Source organism: Apiospora marii (assembly GCF_038362585.1).
Source record: "Apiospora marii strain CBS 49790 chromosome Unknown utg000011l_segment0_segment0, whole genome shotgun sequence".
Taxonomy (NCBI): Eukaryota; Fungi; Ascomycota; class Sordariomycetes; order Amphisphaeriales; family Apiosporaceae; genus Apiospora; species Apiospora marii.
The window spans coordinates 977369-993309 of NW_027117382.1; the positions used below are offsets into that span (position 1 = coordinate 977369).

Consider the following 15941-nt stretch of genomic DNA (forward strand, 5'->3'; position numbering starts at 1 on the left):
CTCGCTCTCTGTCAAACGTCCAACCCAGACCACCTGAGGCTCTATGGAAGCACGACAATACGCACTTGCCGCCAGTAACTAGGTACCTTAACATCACGTAGACATGGCAGGCCGTACAAATGCAACAACATCATCCGTTGACAGAATTCTTCTGGGGGCTGCTACGGAGTAATTCATATCGATATGTGAAGCATTTGGTAGAAACATGCCCGATTTTTAGTACGTTTGCCCTGGAGATGTGGAAACAATTGCCACAAAGACAGCTAAGCTGACAGCTCAAGCTCGAGGAGCTCCGAGCAGCTACTGTGGGTCATGACAGAAGCATGAGAGAGGTGCTAGAAGTGAAGCTAGCGGGCATCGCCAATCAAATCGCCCGAATCATTGGTTCTCCATTGTCCGATCTGCCAAGCCAAACAAGGGGGAAAACGCGCCTTGCATTTTCGTCATGGCCCTGCGCTTCTGAGGTTTCCGTTTCCGTTTCCTCGCAACCACCATTGTTCGCATTCTTGACCCTTCAACAACACCCGATTCCACCCACTTCACCGCATTTTCCGCTCCCAACCCCAGTCTGCAAGTAGTAGTTGTTGCGACTCTCAAGTCATACATTATTAGTACACAGTCACACGCAACTTTTCATCACTTTGCGCGCATCTGCCAGTCGCGCGTCTCCGTCACAATGGTGGACTACAACACCTTCAAGGTTCCCGAGCTCAAGAAGCTGCTCCAGGAAAAGTCGCTTCCTGTCGCCGGGAACAAGGCCGAGCTGGTCGCCCGTTTACACAAACATGACGAAGAGAACGCGCCTGCCAAGCCTGGTCAGTAATCCTCCCTCCTTTGCGCCGCCAGCAAAAATAAAACTACCGTCCCATCTCGGCAACCTTGGCCCAATTGTCGACCATGACAGCCCTCGACTAACACTACCTAGCCGCCGCCGCGCCTGCTGCCACGACCGCATCAACCGCTGAAGACGAGATTGATTGGGACGATGATGAGCCCGCGCCTGCACCTGCGCCTGCCGCAGTGAAGCCGGCTGAGGCTCAACCCGCCGAAGCCGCACCTGCAAGCGCGCCCGCGCCTGCAGCAGCAGAGCCTGTGCCCGCCGCGGAGGAGAAGAAGGAGGAGGAGGCGGCCGCACCGGCCGAGGCCAACGCGACTGGAGAAGCAGCACCGGAGGCGGAAGAGGAGAAGAAGGACGAAGCGCCCAAGCCCGATTTCTCCGCCCACCTTGCCGCCTCGGAGGCTGACGAGGAGATCAAGAAGCGCGCCGAGCGTGCCAAGCGCTTCGGCATTGTGGAAGAGGCCGGCGATGAAGAGAAGAAGCGCGCCGAGCGCGCAAAGCGCTTCGGCGCCGCCGACAACACAGCCGTCGTCAAGGGTCTGGACGAGGCTCTTCCCGAGCGCCGGCCCAAGCGCGTTCGCGAGGAGGGTGCCGAGGCTGGTCGTGGAGCCAAGAGGTCGAACAACGACTCTCGACGGGCCGGTGGCCGAGGCGGCGACCGTGGCGGTGACCGGCCCCGTGGCGGACGTGGTGGCCGCGATGGTCGCAGAGGTGGTAACGATCGCGATCGCAAGCCCAACGGCGGTGGCCCGTCGAAGCCGAGTCGTGTCCTCGATAACCCCGAGGAGAAGAGGAAGGCAGAGGAACGGGCCAAGAGGTTCGCCAGCAACAACTAGGCGCATTCTACCGCGATTAGTTGGGAGACGCCTATCTTCGTGTGCGAGAGGGATCGACGATGAACGCGACCGTTTGTAATATTATGAGACCATGGTGGCCAAGGAGCGGGTGAATGTGCCATCCGCGGGGGTTTAAGGAATATCCACGCAGATATGAGGCCGTGTCATCACCAGAGCGTCAACAAAAACAGGAATTGGAAAACAATTCCGCTAGAAATGTATATCAACTTTTTTTTTCCACAAAAACATACGCCTGTGATAAGTGCCAAGGCGCACGAGGAACTCAACTACCGTCACGTTATGTCTGTGATGATCGCCCCTTGATACATCTGCAATCACTTCGACATTGCCTTCATACCCGAGTAGAAACACATTGGACGACATGACACTATACAGCTTGAGCAGGTTCAGATCGATATGGTCTGACGTACCTCAGCAAAACAAAGCGGCGAACCGACATACCCAAATCCCAAGCAATCGAGCAAACGGAAACACGATATACCCTCGTTTGCTGATTGCATGCTGGATGGCTTGAATCCCTACGACGAAGGCTTGATCTCTCTCGCTATTTTCCGTTATGGGAGAGAGCTTACATGTTCGGGACGACGATATGGAGAAATGACTGGGAATAACGGCTGGCTTGGACGTGCTACGGCAACTAAGTAAGCCCGGGGAAACATAAAACGATCACACTTGATAGCTGGTAATGATCGCTGTCGGAATGTCTGATTTATACCATGATCCCGTAACACGTGTTTACCTGGGCTCAGCAGAAAACTTGTTATGTAAGCATGTGGTCATATATCCATCTGCAAAGCTGTATATCACACTCTTGAATCGTCCACCAGATTCTTATATCACGACCGAGAAAAGAGAGCCGCCGGCGCTGCCCTTTACTTCCTATACGTTATCGATGAGAGAGATGGGGCCCAAAGACACAACGCAAGAAAGGAGGCCATGCGTCACGGGCGACCCTGGGTGAGCATCGTTCGGCCTGTTTGTTGTTACCTGCCATGTAGGCTATGCATCTCTTCGAACCTGCACAGAAGGCCAGATCCAGCATTTGCTGATTCTGGAAGACGCCGTCGTACGATCCTGAATGGGCATTTCTAGACACCGCAGCAGCCGAGACACACAGGGATGCAAAGTTGGCAGATGACCAGTATGTCAGGGTCGTCTCTCAGAATGTCTTGGATGACAACAGTTGAAACATGCAGATGGATACCGAGTTACCTCATCAGCTCTCTCTCTCTCTCTCTCTCTCTCTCTCTCTCTCTCTCTCTTTCTCCCTCCGTGCCGTATTTCCCCGTCGTATGGGTATGTGTACTTAACAGACATACAGTGTAACGAAGGAGAATACCTACATAGTGTGTTGTTGTGAGTGGCTGGATCTAGACTTTGACAGGCCTAAAGCCACTCCCTCACAAGTGGGCCGACTAAAATAGGTAGACAGTATATCCTTGTACAGCTAGCTAGCTATCGCGCGCCTCCTTATGGAAACCGCACACCCCCTCTTACCTTAGTCAGTAAGTAGGTAGCCACGCACTACGCCTTGCCCACCATGCCGCGGAGCCGTTTCCGGTTGTTGCGCAATGGGTTGTGTTGTATCGTGCCCACCTCACCTCGTGGCATTTTCCTGCTGTCTTCCCCGGCCGGGACATCCTGACACCGGGAAGCTCCCGGGTATCCAACAAGACAGATCGGTGGGTAACCTAATCAGGACGAGATAAACCAATCAAATGACGAATGAGGCATGATGGCTCTATTTTCCCCTTTCCAAGTGGTTCTGTCCGAAATATGGATAATTCCGAATGAAAAGCTTACATATGTCGAGCTAGATCTCCGATATCCGTTTTCCCCGGAGACAAGTGTCTGAACGAACGGAGTACCCTAGCCATCATCTCATGACATGCCTTCCCTGTCAGACGAGAGCCTGGCTGGTGGCTGATGACGCGAGGTCGAATCGCGCCGAACTTGCCCAGTATCTGACCTCAGATGACAAGTTACTATGAGGCATTGTACAGTCTTCGCCGATCAATCGTTCAGCTAGCAGGGAAAGGGGCGCGACAGAGACATTGTGCTCTGTCTTTTTCTCGTGTCAGTTGGTTCTTGCTGTATAATTGGTTTACACGAAGAGAGACAAATGTTATGCATATGAACGATAGCAAGAAGAGCATGGTAGCCAACATGGGCACGATGTATTGGGAAACAGAGAGCCGCTGAGTCCCTACCTCGCATCTCGATATGATGCATCGTCGACGGAACTTGGAAGGGTCCCGGCTGTCGCATATGTGGTATGAGCCGCGGCCCTCTCTCAGCCAGGAAACTTTACGGCAGCTTGTAGATTACCATGTGACTGGATGTCACTTCAACCAACGAAAAAGTATTGGAAGAAGAATGAATAGGTGTCTTCCAGACGAATTCGATTCGGCGGCAAATCTGGGGGAGGCGTTCTGGGGCTGCTTACGCCTGAAACTTGTACGACCAGTAACTGGCCATTCTCGAAGGAAACGCGAAGAGTCAGCCGACCTGGCGCATAACGTGACTTGGTAAAACCGTTGTTGTTTCTTGTTGTTCTGTTCGATATGCATGAGGAATCTCACGTGCTCAAAATTGTATCATGGCTAGAAGCCAGTAGTTGCAATGAAGTTCGTCATTCGGCGAAGGAAGATCAAGGCCTTCATCTTGTCAGCTTCCCGAATCGGAAAGCCGCACCAACAGGGTATTGCCGTTGGCTAGAGCAGACCAAGGGGACATCGGTGATTTGCATAGCGAGCCGCAGGTAACGGATTACCGATTTGAGACCGTCATTACCAAGACACTTCCGGGTATAATGAAAGGGAGACGACACGGGCCATAGACGATTGGTGATCACGATTAGCTATGTAGTTAACAAACGGCATGGCGAAAGAGGGACTAGACGATGTCCCAGGAATCCGGCAAGGCTATTCGCTAGCTCTCCAGCGAGTGGCAGGCGCTTGATTCGGCTCGGCGCCGTCGACATCCCTATCATGCACTATCGTACTAAAGGTTAGCAGGTCGGAGGATTTCAACATTGGCCCGGAAAGACGGACAATAATTCAATGGAGCATGGGTGAAGAAGCTTTTCGCGATGTATCGTTGGCCGCGCGCAACATGCGGTTGCCGTGAAAAAGAAATGTCATTTATCCGCAGAAATAACAAACGGCCCATATCCATGGATCATGGACCCCCGTGGGGTGAGAGGGCCAGTAGGAGCAAATCAAAAGCAATAGGTTTTGGTTAGCAGGCTTTTGTTTGATCCTTGCTCAGCTGACATAGCTGAAGTGGGATGTTTGTTAGCAAGGCGATCCGAATGTCTCAGTCTGTCTAAGACATGCATGCAGTAGACCAATGCTTGGCAGTCCAGAAGGAAGATGACGGGCAACGCAAGCGAGGTCGTTGCAGTTGTTGGCTATCAACCTTCCGTCTACTGCAGATACGATACTCATCGCCCGTCATGGATACGATCATTTGACCTGTGACGGGATCTATGAGGAGAACGAGGGGCCGAGAGACGTCGAGGACGACCTGCAACCTGGCTGTCCAGTAACGCGCTGCCCAGCCTCCTTGAGGACCTCTGGGCCTGAACTTGGAAACACCACATGTTAATGTCTGGTTTCAACGGTGGCTCATCACGTCGCTTGTCCTCAACATTGCCGCGGGAGTGTGCCTCTATACGCGCGTTAATCCCGCACTGCTCTCTCCAGGCTGCTGAGATTTGCCATCGAATCTTGAACCACACATCTACCAGGAACGCATATTACGTTGGATGGTGAAAGCAACGAGGTGGTGGCTGTGTCATCCGATCCAGTCCCTTGGGAATAAGTGATAACGAACCCTGAGCTACGGTTGGGTGCCGGCGAAAGCAGGGTCTGCATTGTCGAGAAAGCTGCAATAGATGAGATTTTGGTGTCTGTCAAACGCAACTGGACCAGAGTTGGATACTCCTTCGGGGATCAGAAAAGGCCCTTGGCTAGTGCTGGAAAAGCAAGGCCCAATCAGATCTCGGAGAACCCTGCTCGTCTGAATGTGGGCCTCGACATGCCTGCTCGCGGCTAAACAAGCGACAGCAATTGGGAGACAAGGGTCTCCGGGCGGGCCACAATTCCAGACCCCCAGTAACTGAAGAGAGGCTACCACCAGATTATCAGTTCTGGCCAAACCTCTCAGACTCCTATGTCGTAGTCCCACGGACACTGTGAATCGACGAGACGCCAGCTACGAAATCTTTTTCCTGTTTAGCTTGCGTGTATATCGACGATTGTGAGGCCTCTTTGGCGTTGGGAATCAACGAGAGCGTGCCACGTCAGTGACGAGAAGAAAACCCGGGGAGCTAAGCCACGGCCGACCCACTGCCGCGCCGTAGCGATAGGTATTGCCGGTTCGCCCAAGATACGGTGTCGCTGTGGCAGTGCTGGGGTCGGCTCGTCGGTCGTCCCTCAATCGGGCACGGCACTCGCCACAGCGAGGCTACTGCATACTAGCAAGTTGGCAGGAGACGTTGCATTGCAGGCGACACACACACGCGCGAGATGCCGCTTGCAGCATGTGGAAAATGACGGTAGTACCAGGGCAAAATCGGACGCCAGGGCGCCGTTGTGGAAGCCGTCGCCATTGACAGCTCACTAGTCCTTGCCACTATTATGCACAATTCAGCTTACTGATGAAGCAGGAAGTTCGCTTAAAATCGTAAAGGGTACGGTTTTGAGGAGACTAACTCTTGGCTGTCTGATTCTAGGCAGGTACGTACTCCGTTACGCACACAAGAATAGCAACTTGTGGAACTTGGAATGTCGATTGACGGTGGCTAGATCCATAGGGAGGTATGCCTATCCATTGACCTAGGGCATCTCGGTGACCGATGTATGATGTATCGCGGCCGCCCTGAAGCCCAGACTGGTGGGCTAGTGACTCAACCTACAAGGTATGTGCATAGTGTAGGCTATTCTGGGAAACTTGATCTATGATATGTTGAGGAGTCCCAGTTTCGACAACGATAACGGCGGGTCATTGTCGGCTTGATAGGCCATTTTGAGGAGCATGGGCACGTCAGTCTCATGACCCCAATCAATGGATGCGCAGGTATTCCGTACATTGCAATGCAGGGCGAGCAGTGGGCTTGCTTCGACGATAGGTGCAAGGGAGCGAGAGCGAAGGAATCGGTGGCTCAAGGACAGATATGAATCGTCGTCCTGGAATTTGTTCGCGGCACGCGGATAGGGAGAGACATGCCATGCAGAGATCAAACCGTAGCCCCTCCAATCCATCAAACTAATAGTAGGCTGTCACGAAGACGGCTTGACGGGTAGGTTCTCGGGCTTTTGATTGGTCGGAAATTGTGCCAACCGGTCCAATCACAAAAATCGAATTAAATAGTCGGAGTGTAATATCCCAGGTAGGAACTATTGCAATCAGTTCCCCTGTCGAGTGTGTCTACGAATGATGATTCGAGCAAACGCGTATGATTATCTCTAAGGGGTACAGAGATGAATGCGTGTCTCTCGCTGCTGGGGATTCCGTTGGGGGCTCGGAGGGATGATCGCGGTTTTGTTATACAGAGAGTTATAGTAAGCTTGTGCTATTAAATCCACACGACGCTGGCGCGAGCAAACTGTTCAATATGCCCAGCGCTTGCGGAATAGGTACCTCCTCTCTGTCTCTGTCAGGGAAGCGTGCAGGGTTGCCGGGAAAGAGTGGCCCCGAATCGTGAGATGGACTACTCAGAGAAGCCCAAAGTGAGACATGCAGTAAGACATGCAGCAATGTAAGACCTGCAGAGAACGACGCTCCCGCGCAATTCTGATACGTGCAAATTCGGTGCGCGAGAGGGTTTGGCCGATGCCTACGTAGTTGGACGACGTGATCTTACATTCTGTACCGAACACGTGAGACGGACGAATGCCCGCTCCCAGCGAATCTGTCTCGGGGGTTTCTGCTGATCTTGCTACGCTCGATCCTGCCACAACCATTGGCAGCATTGCCAGACGGAGCGGTTTCGCAGGCCGACGCCGCGTAACAGGCCCTTTTTGATCGGTACGACTACTACCTACCCCTTTGCACGATCGTTTCCTTCCCACTTCCGAGGTAAGGATGCCCATCGTTGCGATTGAAAGTATATAGTTCTGACACGTAACATAGTGTGCGCAATAGTGGTAATGTGAATGGATAAGATGGAACAGGCCGCTTCCCGCGTGGTTTACCGGTTTGCTACCTACTGTACGTACGTAGCACAGGCCGACTCCACTGATCTAGATGCGTATGTACGTGCTAGGTTACGTCGAGTTCCCAGTATCCAAGGCTGTGGCGGGGGTTGACAGTGGCAGGAACAACGAACCCATGGCAGGCTCCCTCCCGAAGGCGAAGAGCTGCACTGACGTTGATGCCAACGCATTCTGAGTATGCCGGAAGACCCAATATTGGGCGAACACTTGGTCTTTTTCTCGACCCGAGGTACGGTGAGGAGTTGAATGATGGCATCAATTGCACCGAAAATCAGGTGGTGAGCGGGATTGATGGATGTTGATGATTCCAGCCGTCTCGAGGTGTGGACAGCCGTCGAAGTGCAAGCGCGCAGTGTACTTGCTCCGAGGGTACCCGCCCCACCCATTCAGCGGCTGCACTCGTATCGAATTCTGAAAAACTCTTGTCTACTCCTCCTGAGGATTCGGTTCTCATATGATGGACGATCCGGTTTTCTCGATTGCAACCACCAATTGCGCTATAAAAATTCTTTTCGTTATTTGGTCGTGATATTAGCAGGGGCCTTCGGGAAACTATAGTCTTGCACCGAAGTCTCCTCTCTTTGTCTCTCTGGTCGCCCCCCAAGCGGGCATAGTGTCGGCAGAGATGGCGGGGCTTCTCAGCGAATCCTGTCTGCCAGGACGCTGCTCAGCCCTCTAATAGGACGTCTGGATATGCACGATCGAACCCAAGGCACTTTGACTCGCAGGCTCGCAAATCATTTCAAACCGATACCCCATGCGCAACAGCCTACGGTTGGGTGGTTTTGCTGGGTTCGTTTAGGAACAGGCTCCCCAAGGTTTCTCGCTTCTCTCCTTATGGCTGCAAGCTCCTGAAAGTCAATGGGTCGCTAGTACCAGTCGTCCACCCTTGATCAGTGCTCCTCATCATCATAATCATCGCCTACACGCGCTCACGCTTGGTGGACAAGAAGAAAGAAAAGAGCTCCTAAGCTCCTAGCTGCCCCCCTTCGTGGACCGATATTTTGGTGAGTCAGCGACTTGACTGGGTTATGGGCTCTGGTAGTAGAGTGTCTCCGCAGTGTCTGTGCAGGCGGCGGCCGCCAACCAGACCGCGTTTTCGGCGAGCCCAGCTCTCTACACAGACACCTGACCCGGCGATGTGATCCAGAGGGCCGTTTCCTGGCCGTTGGCAGGGATCTAAACGCCACACCTGCCCAAAATTAACCCATGCTCTGCTGCGATCTCCATGTCACCCCAAGGGTGGGACAATACAGTGTATCTAAGTAGATACCTTGTCCACCCTCAGGATGCAGGGCTAATGGGTGGCCTTCCACTCAGTTCATAGGTATCTGCCTATGTATATGCCATCGCTCTCTCTTATTTCCTTATTACGGTCTTGAGGTTTGTATTACTACTTCCTAAACTGCTTCACCTTGTTCACACATCTGACTCCTTTCAAATACGCCTACCCATCCTCAGCACTCTCTTGTCTAGTCCATCCTGCCCGGGCTAGCTTCCTGAGTCAAGTGTTCGTATAGGCCGACAACCCTCTAGAGCCGGCTCTTACCTGTAACACCATTGAACCGCTCTTGATAGTGTGCTGAAATTGGCCGTCATCCACCTCATCACATAGACGCCGACAACTCCCCACCACCACCAAGGGTATAATACGCACTAGTCAGATTTGGATCTCCAAGCACACCTTTGGCACTCCTGTCCACCCACCACCACGACCTTACTAGTTCTTCCGGATACAGTTCCCCAGATCAACCCACCCAACCAACTTCCCTGCCGGCATTTCTGCTTTGGGTAGTTCTGGTCTTCTCGTCACATTTTCCTTCTTCTTGTTCAGTCTGTAAACTTTGTCTGTGTCATTTCTTTTCATATACCCATACCAACGTTCTTGTTCCTTCTTTCTCTCCTCACGACCCGGTACTCTGGAACCCAGACATTGGTTAGGTCTTCCAACATCGAGTCGAAGCGGAATACTCAGACTCCTTGGCCGTCATCGAGACCTGAGCTGTAATACAGGGAGGATAGGACCATCATCATCCAGCAGGCACCAAATATTTCAAAGGGTATTGTGGTATACTTTCGGTTGGTCCTTGGCATTGATCACAAAGTTACGACTTCCACTGAGTACTTGGACGGACCCAGCAGGCCTCTACTCATAAACATATTGGAGGATGGTGTATTGAGCTGTTGATATTATGATATTCTGCCTGAACCTCGCCGGTATAAGTCAAGGGTCATCATGGCAACAGCTAGGGCACGCTCGAGCTCAAGGGGCAGAGGCATTGACGATATGCGATCGAGAAGAATGGGAGGTGTCATGGAAACGAGCCGAGAGGACTTCTCCCCAGCCCTAACACGAAACGCCCGCAAGGAAGCAAGCAATGTTGCCTCGGCATACACATCAAACATCCAACCCAAGACACCGAGTCGGATACCTCAAACATCTTCCAGCCGGAAACCTTCGACGTCCACGAGGAGGCCACCACTGACACACGAATCTCAAGCTTGGAGCAGCAACTCTAACAACAGCAACACCCCCTCCACAGCATATGCTCTCAACAGTTCATCATCTTCTGATGATTACCTTGTTGAGTCTCAGCCGCCGCGAAGAACGCTACGCCGAAAGCAATCAAGTGTATCCCGGGGCAGACCCAGTCTTCCTGAAAATTCCAGAACCGACTCAGGAAGGACCAGGTCATCGTCTTCGATCCCGAGGTTACATGAATCACCGGCCCCCCATACGCTTCATCTGGATCGCGGCGTCGCGGCGAGTCCTTCGGGCATGGATATCGTACAGGCAACTGAGGTACCCAAAGCCGTCGCACACGACACATCGATCTACCCTGAGCTAGACAGGTACCGGGGCATACAGATCCCTGCGGATCGGCCTACTGGTGACATTCTGTTCAGACTCGCAACTCAGGATTTGCCACCGCCCACTCCCCTTTTCTCGGGTGCCAGTAGCCACAGCCAACTGAGTTCGTTCAGCGGTAGCCCGTCTACACGATTCTCGGAGTCACCTGGCGCAGGCCCATACAGTCGAGACACGACACCGACATCAATGTCCTCAGCTTCACCAGGCCTCGTGGCACCACATCGCAATGTCACTCCAAGATTGAGACATGCAAGTCCAGCCGAGACAAGACCCCCGGTCTCCCACAGAAGAGCCGGTAGTGCATCAATTGACAAAACTGCAACTAGTACCGAGGCTCAGGGCCTTGCACCGGTTCGGGAAACCTCCTTGACGTCGTCCTCGTCCAACTCGACAGTACGAGGTACCGATGACAAAGAGGACAGGTTGAGGCGGCTGCTGCCCCCCGCTCCTCCTAACCCTCCCCCCAGAAAAGAATCGCAAAAGCTGAGAAAAGCCCGAGAACCCGTGGTGTCGCCATCCAGACCGAGTCAAGACAGGAAACCGTCCGTTATGAGGTCCCCCTCGCCAGCGAAGAGTCCCTTTGCTTCGCGTGAAGGTCAGAAAAAGCTGCTTGCGTCACCGCCGCCACGTGGCCCACCACCAGCGAGGCCAAGCCGGGAGGGAACCCCTGATCTCGCTGCGCAATTCGGTGGACCACTCCCTGTGATTCAAAGCAACCTTTCCACATCGAATGTCAACGAAAGACGACAGAGTGCTCAACTGCCTCCGAACTCTCTATCACGGTCTGCTACCCCATCTGACCGCCCAGGTGGTGTCAAACGCTCAGTGAGCCGCGAGCCAACTCCAGCTCCGCGCTCCGCGTCCTCTACTGGCTATCTTCCTACTGCAGCGGAAAATGGAAAGGCGTCCCGAACACCAAGCCCTGGCGTTTCAGGGTTCAGAAGCCGATTCGGTTTATTCGGGAGGCGGACAAAGACCGAGACGAGCGTACCCCAAATCGACAAGAAAGACAAAGTTCCTCGGAAGGGCCCCGCAGCCGGTACGGGCCATGAAGGGTACGGTAGAATCGGCACTATGAGAAGACGTAGCAGTGCTGCGGGGAACCCTCCCCGAGGATTCGGTGGCGCTGTATCGTCTTCGGAAAGTCTGGCCAGCGCTCAATCCACAGACCCTTTTCTGCTCGAGCGCATGAACCCCGTGGTTATTGCTGGAGGCGAGATCATCGAGAACCGAAATGCGAGTTCGGAGTTTCACCGCTCGGAGAGTAACCAGAGCCTGCCGTACCCTCGACCAAGCCTGGATTCTCGCAATCCGTCTTCCGTATCCTTGTCGTCCAGAGAGGAGCCCAGAAATACCCTCTGGCCGTCTGCGTTTCCCCGCCGCTCAGTCCAGTCCCGCCGCCCTTCGGATAGCAGTGATTCGGAAGCTTTGGCAATGAAGTCAACCCTTGCTTACCGACGCTCAGTGCAGCGGCTTCGCTCCTCACCCGACCAAGAACCTTTGCGGTTGCCGAAACCTATCGTGACCCAGGCCGCTGCCCCTCCTTCACTCGGTAGTATGGACACGACAATCTTCACGGACGACTCTTTGGCGGAGTCGCAGCCAGAGCCAGTCCGTGGGCGCGTGGAAGCCCCAACCGGACCCAAGAAACTGACGAAGCGCGTCAAGTCTCCGCGCAAGTGGAATCTATTCAGCAGGTCCCAGGATAAGAGCAGCACGAGCGAGAAGAAGCAGAAGGACGAGGCTTCCAAGGTTTCTGCAACAGTCAAGCCTGTTCAAAGCAAGCCAGTGCCGTTTTATGCCATTATCGACTCGTCGGAGCAGGAGGATACTAGCCCGCAAGACATGACTGCGATCCTCCGAGAGGCAGAGGTACTGCCTCCCCCGCCATCAATGGTGAAGGCGCACGCACGGAGGCCATCGACCAGTAGCCAGGTAGGGCTCAGACGTAGAGCAGAGTCTCGCGAGCCGGCGCCAGAGAAGACCAAGGCTGTTGTGGAACCAGTTCAAGCGAAGCCTCCTCCTACCAAACCAGTCGTCTCTGCACGAAAGCCATCGGAAACAACGACCGGCCGACCAAGCCGATTGCCGCAAGTTGGTCGCATCCCGAAGGTTGTCAATACTCGCCCGGAGCAGACTTCTCCCAAGAGTTTCTCCCGTCCGTTCCACAGGGTCAGCTTGCAGCATCCTCCGTTCGGAGTTAGTATTGCAGACCAGGAATCGGTTGCCAAGGGTCCCAGCCCACCAAGGCCAGCAACACCTGAACTTATGCCCGACGGATCGACCACGGCCACGGCCGAGAGCGCATCTCCCAAACACCAACCGCCTGAGAAGGCGTCAGAGTTCCTGGAGTTCCCGCCTCGCAATAATTCAGACTTTACTACGAGCACAGCCTCCAGTGGCGAGGGCATCCTGGCTTACATATACCAGAACACTGCAGCCCCAGAGCCAGTGAGAGCGTCTCTTGCTGAAGATGAGATTTGGGATGAGTACAACGACCTACTGGGAGATGTTCCGCCCTCGGCTACATCTTCTCGAGGCATCCCATTCCACCTCGAGACTTACGAATCGAAGCTGGCAAAGAGGATGACCAAGCCTCTCGAGTCGCCCACCATCAACCTGCAAGCACCCAGCCAGCAAGAGAAACCTGTTCGCGACTCTGTCGATACCGGCAAGACAGGAACAAACTCGAGCCATTACAGTGCCGACATGACAGCGAGACTCAATGCGGCGTTCCGATTCCCCTCCTCAGATGCTCCAACTACGCCCTTCTCAGTTTCCGAATTTGTCTCTGGCTATGGCGACCGTAACAACAGTGAGGAGACGAGCCAACCTGCAGCAAATACACCCGAGCGCATCAGTGCTTCGTCGGACAAGGCCGACTTGGCACGAGCGGCGGTTCGGGTGTCAGACAGCAGTTGTTCGAGCGAGGAAACCCCTCTTTCCCAGGTTAACCTCCGCGTCGGTTCCATGACTGTCAGCAAATGGCTCTCGTTCGGTCATGTCCTCTTCAGCCCCGCCCGCGATGAGCTTATCCCTGTGGTGGGATCTCTCAAGCGCCACTCCATTCTGGTGCTTGATGGACTAGGCAACGATGACTGGTCTTTCTATGCCGCCGAGACTTACCCTGCCGCTACGTTCTTCAATCTCTCTCCCAGGGCTCCCATCTCTGCCGAGAGTCGGTCGCCCACATCTTTTCCCATGTCACCACCAAACCATCACCAGATACAGTACCTCTCGTACAAGGACAAACTCCCCTTCGGACCCGATAGCTTCACTACGGTCGTCTTCCGCTTCCCGTCCGCAGCCCCCGAGTCTCACTACCGCAACATCATCTCCGAGGCGCGACGAGTCTTGAAGCCCGGCGGCTACATCGAGCTGTCCATTCTTGATGTCGATTTGGTCAACATGGGAAACCGCACCAGACGTGCCGTCAGACGCTTGAAGGAGAGGGTCCACATGCAACATCCGGACTACAACCTCAGCAGCTCAGCCGATCTCATCTTGCGCCTGCTGGCCAAGAAGGGCTTCGGCGAGGTCAAGACCTGCCGCGTCGGCGTCCCAGTTGCCAGCGCCGTCTCTTCCAACGTCGCGCCGCCTGCCGAAGGCGGCGGCAAGCGCAAGAAGACCAAGGACGAGCGCAGCCTGGCGGAGATGATGAACGACGAGACCGAGATGGGCGACGAGAACATCACCAAGATGGTGGCCAAGGTCGGGCGCTGGTGGTACAACAGGCTCTACGAGTCGGCGGCGGCGTCAAAGAACAGCATCTGGAACGACAAGGCCTTGCTGGCGGAATGCGAGGAATGGGGGACGAGCTTGAAGTTGATGGTCTGCCACGCGAGGATCCCCGAGACGCGAACCCGCGTCTCCAGCATCTAACTGTCTTGTTTCTTCTACCGATCTACGGCGACAACAACAACACCTGGTTTTACTTTGATGGCTTCGTTCAACCGCCATCCATGTTCATTGTTATCAATCTCAAGAAGGGAAATTGCGAACAGAATTCGCTCTTTGGTATCTTGCATCAAATTACCTCCTGTACAAAACTGGCCCCCTATTCTCACCTCAGGGGCGCCCAACCTACCTACCTCCTTTGGATTTCTTTTCTTCACTGGCATAGCATTGCGCAGGAACCTTACACAAGTGGGCATTTACAGCCAAGATTTTTCCCAGGGCGCGAGCCCGCATTGGATCATATATCATCTCATTTACAAAGACATCAACACACCACATCATACCCTACCCCTTGTTAGATGGGCAGGTACCAAAAAGACAACAACAACAACAAAGCTTCTCAAGAAGCAAAAGAGGAGGGGACCCAGAATACCATCCGGACCAGACAGGTCAGGATCTACAGCACATTGGACCTAGAGACCAAAAGGCATCCCAGGCTCAACCTACTTGCGGTCTTTTGGCTGTTCCATATCGAGCCCTCCTTCACTGGGCGGACGAGTGGAACAGCTCAACAACCAGATATTTTTCGATTCAGCACATATTATTTTCTACTTTTCTTTTCCGGCGGTTTCACTGGTTGGCAACGCTCTCTATTATTAATTCAGTATACACATATTTACTGGGAAAGTATACTGGCGGGAACGGGCCTTCCAGACCTCGACTTGACCATGCCTGTCTCTTCGTCGCGAAGAACAAGAGAGGCAGTAACATTGGCCTGTCGATGTCTTTTCCCTAGAGAACGGGAATCTTTTGGGAGGTTCAGGGTTTTTAATGGATTTGGGGGCAGGGGAGAAGTAGCGACGTGTGGAGGGCTCTGGAAGCGATGAGATTGGTGAAAGGAAGAGAAATTGAAAGAGAGAGGTACTGGATACTGGAGGAGGAGGAGGAGGAGGATAGGAAGAGAAAAGAAAAAGTGGTCTTTCTTCGACAACAAAACAACAACAACAACACGAACAACCAAACATTCGCTGGACGGACACTTTTTATGATGGGATATGAATATGACACTGCTATGAGGCATGATGACTACTTACTTTTTTCGACGGTCTTTGGGAAAAAGAGAGAGATAGGGACCTCAGGTTCCTGCTCGGTCGGGGGCGGGGACGCTCCCTACTGCTACTACTACTACCTACCACTATACCTTCTACCATTTTGCGAGCGCCATTTGCGTTATTAGATACCCCAGTCTTTCCCGA

General features: G+C 53.6%; 2 protein-coding genes across 2 annotated transcripts; both read left to right on the forward strand.

Annotated features, from left to right (window-relative positions):
• Positions 1–676: 676 nt before the first annotated feature.
• Positions 677–1674, forward strand: PG985_013374 (uncharacterized protein; the record flags this gene model as incomplete). The annotated part of the gene is made up of 2 exons (XM_066833140.1): positions 677–815; positions 926–1674. The coding sequence occupies 2 exons, from the start codon at positions 677–679 to the stop codon at positions 1672–1674; spliced, it is 888 nt and encodes a 295-aa protein (XP_066677880.1).
• Positions 1675–10152: 8478 nt separating this feature from the next.
• PG985_013375 (uncharacterized protein) lies at positions 10153–14670 on the forward strand (the record flags this gene model as incomplete). Its single annotated transcript, XM_066833141.1, has 1 exon — positions 10153–14670. The coding sequence occupies one exon, from the start codon at positions 10153–10155 to the stop codon at positions 14668–14670; it is 4518 nt and encodes a 1505-aa protein (XP_066677881.1).
• Between the last annotated feature and the right edge of the window lie 1271 nt (positions 14671–15941).